Genomic DNA, 9,379 nt, shown 5'->3' on the forward strand with positions numbered 1-9,379 from the left:
TTAATTATGCGCGTGACGACAGTGTGACGTCATGAAAAAGAAGTTCGTGCTTATTTTGACATTAAAAAATTGAAAACAGTTTATTTGCAAGATGTGGTCCTAACGAAAATGATTGGTCGAAGATGACGAGTAGGTGTTGCTAACGAGGTCACTTAACCCTTCTTCGGCAATTCCTAGTCAAGCGAAGGACGTAAACAAACCTATCGGAGGCTTGGCAATGACGGGGAACTCTTCGGTAAGTACTTTGCAACAAACTAACATTTAAGTCAAAGGACCTTGAACGTGGTTTGTTTTCCACTTTACTTTTATCTTGTCTAACGAGCCATCATAATATACTCGTAGTGTAGAGGCTCGAATACACAGACTGCTGTTGGTACACCACTCACTCCGTTTGACCAAATCAACGATTCTTTTTCGAATACCAGCAGCGATCCTGTCAAATCTAATAAAGACTCGACCAACTTGAAAGAAGGTAAGAATCCCAGAGTTGTGCAGATGAATCCAGAGGAAGTTAATGGGACTCCACAATGGACTCGCCTTAATGATGAAATGCTAGAACACTATTACCAAAAGAGCATAGAAGAAAAGGTTTACAAGAGGAAGTACGATGAGGCTGCTTATGTGGTGTATGGCTCCATTCCCAATGGGGTTGACCCAGTCAAGTTCCGTGAAAAAAATGACGGATTTGCAAAAGGAAAAAAGAAAACGAGTTTCTATGCTTGATTCTACGTTGTCAAGTTGAAAATTTTGACTAATGTAAACGATGAGGATTAGAAAGTAATATTCTCCAATAAGTTAGAAATTTACTCATAATCAGTTTTCTTTGAGAATTTTTGTTTTCCAATCATGATCATGTAATAACGTAAAATACTTACTTTTTTCAATAGTTTATAGGACTTAAGACCATCAGGGTTTGATGTTTGATTCGATGTTGTCAAGGTGAATCAAAAAAATTACTAACAAACAGAATAAAAGGTAATGTTTTAGAAGGAAAGCTTAATTCACTCGTTTACCGACTTCCCTTCGGTTTTTTATTTTAAACGTACGGGTAATTATTATGTAATGCTATAAAAGGTGCTACTACTTCAATTGTTAGAAGGACATCTCAGACTTCAGACCACTTTTTGTTCATTTTCTGTAAGAGATCTCTTGAGTTTTTAAAGAACAGGAAAACTATTATCTCCTTTTCCTTCATCGCACGAAGGAGCAGCCAAAACAAACACTTTATTAACATCTTAAAGGGAAGGGAATGGGGCTTTTTCGAGACAGAATTTGTGGTGAGAGACGCCCTGTCTGGTAAATCAGTCTCGTTCCAATCTCTTCGCACCAAAACTCTCAAACAGAAAGTGAACGTGCCATCTCGGACCGTTATGAATCCTTGCTCTTCGCTTATTGTAAGAATTCTTTCAAGACATTATTTCTGTTTGAGGCGTCACTTACAGATTGTTATTAACAATAATGAATCTGTTGCTCTCTTTCCTGTCACGGATGGATTTATATATTTACAAAGGCGAAATTTTTTTATTGGTGTTGGAAAATTGATAATGGGCTCACCACTTATACGCATGCGTGCCTTTGTACCTGGTTCTAGATGCGCCCCATAGGATTCATAATAAGAGGGACGCAGACGAGTTTCAGTTTCGTGTGCAAATTCCTCGCGATTATTTCAAGCTCCACCTGATCGAGTTCTTCCAGAAGCAGCATTATAGATTTCACTATTCGATTGCCTTGAAACTCTTTGAGTGGAAGATGGCCAATTGCAGGGCCCTTTGGGATCATTTGCTCTTCCGTGAGAGGAAGAGGCGTTGATGTTTCTGTTCTTGCTAATCTTGGACTTTTTGGAGCAAGCTCTGGTACATCGTCTACATTGACAACACTTGCTTCCTCGTCGCTGTCCGATGTATCGCTGCTGCTTACTTGATTTACACCTGATTTTGCATTTTCTTCCTTTACAGTATGAACGTCTTCTTTCGAAAGATCCTCGTTTTTAACGTCCATCGCAACATTTTTATTAATATCTCTTGTGTATTTATTTTCAACTCCAGTTTTTTCATGGATCTCAGAGTGTAAGGCGTTCACTATCTCTTTGTTGTAATTATTCCTAGCCAGCCAGTTGTGCCCCATCTTCCACGCTCTGAGCTCTTCTTTGCCATCACCGTTAATATTGACCCAAATCTTTGCAACCCATTTTTCACCTTTCTGAACATGACAGCTTCCTTGATATGACAAAGGATCTAATTCACCCAACCATCTACGAGAACCATCGTACAAATGGTTGTACCAAAGCAGGGCTTTTCCTTTCTGCGGTTTGATCACTAAGTTTGACTTATCACAGTGCTTGACCATGTTACAGCTTTGAATTGACTTGTTTGACCACGCCTTGCAAGAACAGTTAATCGGCAAGAGAAGTTAATATATTGATATCTCACGCTTTTAGGTCTTAGTAGAACACAATTATGCAACACTGATATTATTTGATACGAAGAAATTACTGAGGACATTACCGCTTATACATGAATATCTTTGTCTTCTGTCAGAGTGTTTCTAATCTGATTTTAGAGAGGTGGCATGTTTGTGAATTCACGCTAAATGGATGTCTCACATTGTAATGAATGACTAGCTGAAATCACGTGTTAAATTATTGTTTTTTTTTTTTAAAAAAACATTTACGTTTTTATCGCTGGGGAGAGGTTTTTCAACTTCGGTTTCGGTATTTAACTTTTTTTTAAACAATTTACTGATAGAAGAAAACTGAGTGAGGAAGACCTTGATTTCAACCCCTTAACCCGACTTAAGCAGTAGGTGATCGGAATCGACATACTTATGGATCGATCAATTCGAAGCTTCAACATACCCCCCGAGCAATCCCCTAGGAAACCTCCCCGGGCACTTGAACTTTTGAAGAGTGTTTTGTTTAAATACCCCCCCCTCCGGGGGGATATTCTATACTTGACCAAACTTTAAAACCTTGACTTTGTAGACCTTTTCATCTGAGAAATTCGCTCACCAACGTGAACTATTTTTCTTAAACACCTCCACATGAAACGTTATATCTTGTATTCTGCTGGAAAGACTTGGCACTTCCGGTTCAAATTCCCCTTCCTTCGGTCACGGATGACAGTCGAGTGCCCGGGGGTTTCCCGGAGTGATGTTGAAGCTTCGAATTGATCGGCACATTATCAGTTATACCATGTCATCTTGACACAGCATGGGATTCTTGCAACTGATGTGGTGGAAATGTATAGGAGTCAAAAGAGAGAATTATTAGTTTGATCCTGGATTAGAAAGGGTCAATCGTCTGTTTACCTGCCAGCTGAAAGTCGTGTTATCAGCAAGGGGGAATGCACATTCCCCTCCCTCATCGACATCGTTAAGAAAGACCACGACCGTTAGATATCTGAAAGGTGAAGTTAAACGTTTTCTTAAAAATATACGTGGAAACTATTATGCTTTTAAGGCGAATTATTAAAAGGAGTAATAGATTATAAGCCCCCCCCCCCCCGCGGATATAAGCCTCCCCCGCTTTTCTTGTTTTCAGAGATAGAAACTTTTTACTGCTGAAGAACAGAAAATTTGAAAAATTGTTGTGGAACAATAAGCTAAATTTATTACTTCTTTTAGATAAAGATGAATTTCAAGGAAAAATCTGAACTTTCGTTTTGTTATGTTCTAGGTTTGTTCGTGTTCTTAGTTTAAATTATGTTCCAAATGAACGGATATGAGTACGATTTGTTATGAGGTTTTGAAGGTTAATTTGAAAAAAAACCGTAAATGCAAGAAGTACTTAATATAGCTCGTTTCGACGCGCTTTTTCCGTCACAAGCCCCTTCGGATATACGCCTTTCCGTTTATAAGCCCTCGTAAAACCCCATACGAAGTTTTATAAGCCCAGGGCTTATAAACGGCAGTTTAAGGTAGCACTGTCTTTCTGACATTTGAGAACATTTCAAGGATTTCCTTATCTTAGATTATCTTAGCATTAAATACCACTGTGAAATAAAGCGAAAGATTCAAGTAAAACTGAAGTTCCAGATTAAAGGAAACTTTCAGTTGCCATTCTGGTTCTCAAAAGAATTCTTGAATAGTGACTATTTATTAGTTGACCTTCATTCACCTGCAGAGCCTGCAATCACTAGAGCCATACATACAACAAGGTTTGTCATGCGAGATCGCCTGGCTGTCATGGTGACAGTGATAATGTCCTTGTTCCTTATAATGTACGACCTACGAGAGAAGAGCATCACGGGAAAAAACTGTTAAAGGAAAACGAAGAGGGATAATATTGGTGATTTTAAAAAAGGACTGTACAAACCTGTACGGGCTCACTTTGCTCTATTATCGGCCTTGGCAGCTTGGTAAGCTGTTGAAGTCTGAGAAATGAGAGACACCAGACTGCATTAGTTTGTTTTAAAGGTTGGTGTAACGAGAGTCTGATCACAGGCTCAAATATTGAAAACCCTGCGTAAGATCTGCCTTGTATATCAAGTCAAGAAAATGAACGAGTGTAATGAATTTAAGTACTAATATCAATCCTTACCGGTCGTGATAATCTTCTAGCAATCCTTCGTATTGCAAAAGTTCATCTTCATCGTGCCATAACCATACCTGCTGGCTGTTATGACTGCGCAGGCGCGGTTTTGCCAATTTTTCTTTGTCAAAATAAGTGTTTAGGTCTTTTAATGAAGTCTTTTCAAGCTCTTTCATGGAAAGTTTACCTTCAAAAGAATATTTCACAAAATTGTCTATCGAATTCGTTATTCCTTTGAGGGAAATAGGAGCAGTGCTGAAGGAGGATTATCAATGAAGAAGTTTGAACGGCAACAGCAAATTAAAATTATTTTCAATTAATTCTAATAGAAAGAAAACAGGCAACAAAAAGGATCATCATCATAGTGAATTTTGCACGTCTTTTTCCACTTGAGTGACTGAATTTTGTATAAAAGTCAGAAGTAATGAGACTGGAGGGATAGAAAAGTCTTACCATCTTTGTCTTGATCTAAGTTCAAGGCAGCGAACCTTCAGTGAGGAAAAAAATAAACGGCAAAACAAATTTGAGATCGAGAATTAAAAAAATGATTTTTTTAAATGTTTTTATTTTATTTATTACTTGAGAAGTTCTCCTTTAAAAGCTTCCATTCTATTTATTTCTTTATTTATTAGTGATATTCATGCAGGCTGATCCAGTTCGATTCAAGCTGGTTTGAGTGGGGGCCTGCCAATCCTGAGCATTTTTTGCAGCAAATAGCTAAAAGCTGGAAGCTAAAGTCGATGTAAAGGTTCCAGGCGTTCATCAAGTAGAACAGAGCATATTAGTAAGCGTACGATTGTAACGGAGGAGTGGAAAACGAGAGAGGTTTGGGACAGGTCGCGTGTAAAAAGGGAGGCTTGAGGCGACCCGAACCAACCTGCCTCGTTTTCGCTCTGCCTCTACTATCGCGCCATTAACTATTTCTTTTCCGTTCTTCTAAGTGAACGCCTGGAACATAGAAGAACTGTCGTCGTTCGGATGTGTTTTAACCATGAAATGATGTTTGGTTTACGGTAGTATCAAGTTTCGCAAGTAATGACAAGACAGTAGAGAAAACTAGATCACTAAAGCTGCATGATTTGCAAAACGTCTGTATAGTTTGAATAAACTTACATCTCTTGAACATCATCTTCTGTTAAATATGTATTTCTTTTTTCAGATATATGAATGGCCTAGATAAGAAACGTATAGTAAAAGTTAGGTGGTTAACACCATCGATTTGGTGGACGCTTGCGTAAAAATACGGCAATTCGAATTAAAGAGAAAAGCATCAACAGAAGACCGCTGACCAAAAAACGACGAAGGTTACCCGGATATTCTTACCTCAGTTTTGTCGATAAATTTATCCTCATTTTTGTCCCAAGCTTTAAACTTGTCTTCTATCGAATCTGTATTATCGCTCTGGTCATTATCTTGGGTCAGCGGAGTTTCGCTCATTCCCTTTTCTTGCGCTAATTCGATGATCATTTCACATTCTTCATCGGTAAAAAAATTTGGAATTTCTGTGAAAAGAGATTGAAGATAACAGTTGGTGTCTGACAAAAGCGACTCCTCCAAAATGTAGCTGGATTAATGTATGTGTTAAACGCAAATCCTCCACCCCTCCCCGCCAGGCAATAAATAATGACTGGTCTCTAAGAATGGGACACCATGATACTGGCTTTGAGTTTGTAGTTGTAACCTCTATGAAGGAATTTAATTCATTGTACTAAACTCTCAACAGTTTTTTTTAGTTGTTTCGTCGGCCGTTTATATCACTTACCAAACACTGGTGGTTGTAAGCTTAGAGTTCTCACAGTGTGCTTGGTACCCTCAGTCAACTCCATATCTTGAACATGACCAACCTAAATTGAAATATGAGGACCATCTTAGGTGAAAGCCTTGTTACCATATTACCACAGTGATAAAACATTTAGCGAGGCCGATGAATCAACCTTTTACACCTTAACATTAGTATTCATATTTCCACGCTGTTTTATTTTCATTTGCTATGGTACTAGAAGAGGAGAATTTGATTGACAATTAGGAACTTCTGAAAGTGGCTACCATTTTCTTCATTCTTGCAACCTTTATATTTGGTGCAAAGGTGATACTGTGGGAGAAATTAGGATTAAACGCGGATGGGCTCTACTCCTAATGTAATTATATTTAGTAAGGACTAGTGGGGTTTTTAAAATGTTCAGTCTTATAGTTGTGTTACAGTTGTGCTCAGATTAAGACGATGATTAAAGCTAGCAAGTTTTAGAGGAGATATACCTATCTTCGACAATCCGTTGTTTTAACCTTTAACCCCTAAGAGTGACTGGCCTCTAATTTCTATCACCCCCGAATCACACATTAAGGTCACGAGATAAGGAAATGATCACCAACTAAAGAAGTTCCTGATTGTAAAACAAATTCTCCTTGTCAGCACCTTAGGAAATGTATAGAGAACAGTATGGAGAATATGCATACTGATTTTAGGGTGTAAGGGGTTCAACGGATTGTTTGTCCTATTTCATTAATTACAAATAACGAACTTGAAAATTATGGGTTTAAATTTCAAGATTTATAAGCCGTTGCAATGCCAGCGATAAAGAGAACAGTGTTTCTCCCGCATAAATAGAAAATTAATCCAAAAAGCTTTTTGAGAGTATCCGCCACACTTTTCCTTTCTTCCCGACAAAATGAGCTTGAAATTATTGACCGCTTACATTCGAAGATTTTCAGTAATTTTCACTACTTACAATACTTCTCGGTTCGTTTATTTCGCATATTTCGGAAAAGTGTGTTTACCGACCGTTCAGTCAAGACACTCCTGAGTTATTATGCCATGTACATACTAAACGGCTTTGCAATGCACTGAACTGCTTATGCGTGATATACTCATGTACGGTTGATTGCGTTGACCATAAATATTGTCACTTTGCAAGAAATATGCAGGAGAGAAAATTAAAGACCAAGCTAGGATTTTTACCTTTCAATGCCTTCGATATATGGATTAATTCAGTTTAGTTTGAGAAATGTCGGCCCTCGTGAGCGAATATCGCCTCTATATGCAGATGGTAGGAGATGGATAGTGTGTTCCGACTATCGATAGATTTTTTTCCACCGTCTATTGCCTCGATGTCAAAAGTCAATGAGTACTCATTTTTGAAGGCTATAGGTTATATTCAAGCCAACAATACTTTAGTCTTTAGTTTGAACCTAATCTTTTACCCTTCCCGTGAATGCCGGCTGATTTTACTAATAGACAAGATCGAGTCAAAGGCCACGGAGCATGGTATAAACATGCATCTGATAAACAAGACAGAACTTCTTGCTTATTTATTTTGCCCGCAATTCACCTCTTAAATCTGACAAGTTTGTGTAGTCCAGTCCGTTGTAAAAAAAAATAACGGTAATCCCATGATCAGACGATTACTACAAGTTTTAGAGGTGATCAGTAAAGCACAGAGCCAAAAACTGCCGCAAGCTAGCGAAGCTCAAAACAAGTTCAGCTTTGCGAGCCAGATTTTCTCCCACAGATCTTCGCTCGAGGAAAATTTAGTAGATAAAATTTTACCTTCACTCCGTTGATTCTTGGTAAACTTAAATGGATATTACGAGGTTCCCCATGTCCTGCTGAACAATCTGCAGTGTTGTCTTGACACTCGCTTATTTTTTGCTTATGAAAGTTATCTGAATAAACCAATTGCTTGCTACAAATCATTGTGATAAATAGATGAACCGTCGTGAAGGCATGACGAAGATATATCTCCATAATCGGTGAAGCTACCCGAAATTTTCGAAAGTGTGCTTTGATTTGAAGTAATCACTGCGAAGTTGAATCACCCTAAAACATCTACCATTACAAACCAGATAATGTATTCATTCGATAACTTATTCATGCCGGTTCAACAGGTATTTAACAAGTACCTGACACTGCTAATCTTATTCTCACGATTCTCTTGAGTGGGGACTGGTATGAGATTTAGAAACTCAAGGTAACCGCCCCGTTAAGGTTTTTCGGGAACTACTGGAACGAGCTTAATCGTTGACGAGTTAGTTTCACATCGTGAGACTTACACAAGGTATGTAACGAGAATACTTTCGGTAATTACTTGAGGGAAAATAACAGGCAGAAAATATTCCAACTTAAATTAATCCAGAAGATGTTTACTGATAGCCTTGTCTCAGTTTACGGCCATAGCTGGCTTTAACACAAGCAACAGAGAATCTGCTCCTCAGTTTACATTATTCATGCATGCAAATTGGGCTTCAATTACCCTGTAATTGCTTTTTGCAAATTAGACTTAGTTAATGTAGACTTAGTTAACAGTTTAAGTTGGGGGAACTTCGGACGCGAACAATTAATCAAGTTTCAACGAATGCCTTCACGAGACGAGTCGTTATTGATTTTCATGTGTTTAGATGAACATCAGCATGTAGAGAAAATTTTCCATATTTACAGACTCGAGAGTTATGCGGTTTATTGATGTATCTCCCAGTGGCTCCGTGCCACGTCAAGTTGGCATATTTTTTATTTTAAAAATTCGATAGAGTTCAAATTTTCATTTTTGTTTTGATCATTCACTACTTTGGCTTATGGTAAGAAGAAGAGTTCACCATAATGAATGTTGACCATAATGATGGCTTAGTTATTTTTCATTTCAGTGCATCTAATTTAGAATAATTCTCTGTGGTACATATACGAGTTGATGATAGGTGAATTTTTTTCTAATGGAGCGATTTTCAATTAAATGTCGAAAATAACCGGGATTGCATTGATTTTTCTTTTCTTTCATTTTGTTTTTTTTTTCTTTTCTTTACTTTACACTTTAGTCTAACAACTTTTATACTTGGCTTCGTGTATTCTTATGGAAACAAATT

General features: G+C 37.9%; 1 protein-coding gene across 1 annotated transcript; it reads right to left on the minus strand.

The window, feature by feature from the left end:
* Positions 1-971: 971 nt before the first annotated feature.
* Positions 972-8,297, minus strand: LOC131788045 (transmembrane prolyl 4-hydroxylase). Its single transcript, XM_059105123.2, has 10 exons — positions 8,073-8,297; positions 6,291-6,372; positions 5,852-6,030; positions 5,642-5,700; positions 4,982-5,016; positions 4,538-4,715; positions 4,313-4,370; positions 4,115-4,224; positions 3,307-3,397; positions 972-2,379 (listed from the first exon to the last, which is right to left on the minus strand). Exons 1-10 carry the CDS (start codon positions 8,268-8,270, stop codon positions 1,588-1,590), a joined length of 1,782 nt encoding a protein of 593 aa, XP_058961106.2. The 5' UTR covers positions 8,271-8,297; the 3' UTR covers positions 972-1,587.
* Between the last annotated feature and the right edge of the window lie 1,082 nt (positions 8,298-9,379).

The sequence above is a fragment of the Pocillopora verrucosa genome, chromosome 12 (genome assembly GCF_036669915.1).
Source record: "Pocillopora verrucosa isolate sample1 chromosome 12, ASM3666991v2, whole genome shotgun sequence".
Lineage (NCBI taxonomy): Eukaryota > Metazoa > Cnidaria > Anthozoa > Scleractinia > Pocilloporidae > Pocillopora > Pocillopora verrucosa.

What these genes read in the sequence shown, in the direction of transcription:
- LOC131788045 (XM_059105123.2), bottom strand. Translation starts at nt 8,270, where the DNA reads ATGGAGATATATCTTCGTCATGCCTTCACGACGGTTCATCTATTTATC. An exon ending in CTTAGATCAAGACAAAGATG is followed by an intron (nt 4,716 to 4,981) that starts GTAAGACTTTTC and finishes ATTCTTTTGAAG; the next exon opens with GTAAACTTTCCATGAAAGAG. An exon ending in AGTGATTGCAGGCTCTGCAG is followed by an intron (nt 3,398 to 4,114) that starts GTGAATGAAGGT and finishes TTCACCTTTCAG; the next exon opens with ATATCTAACGGTCGTGGTCT.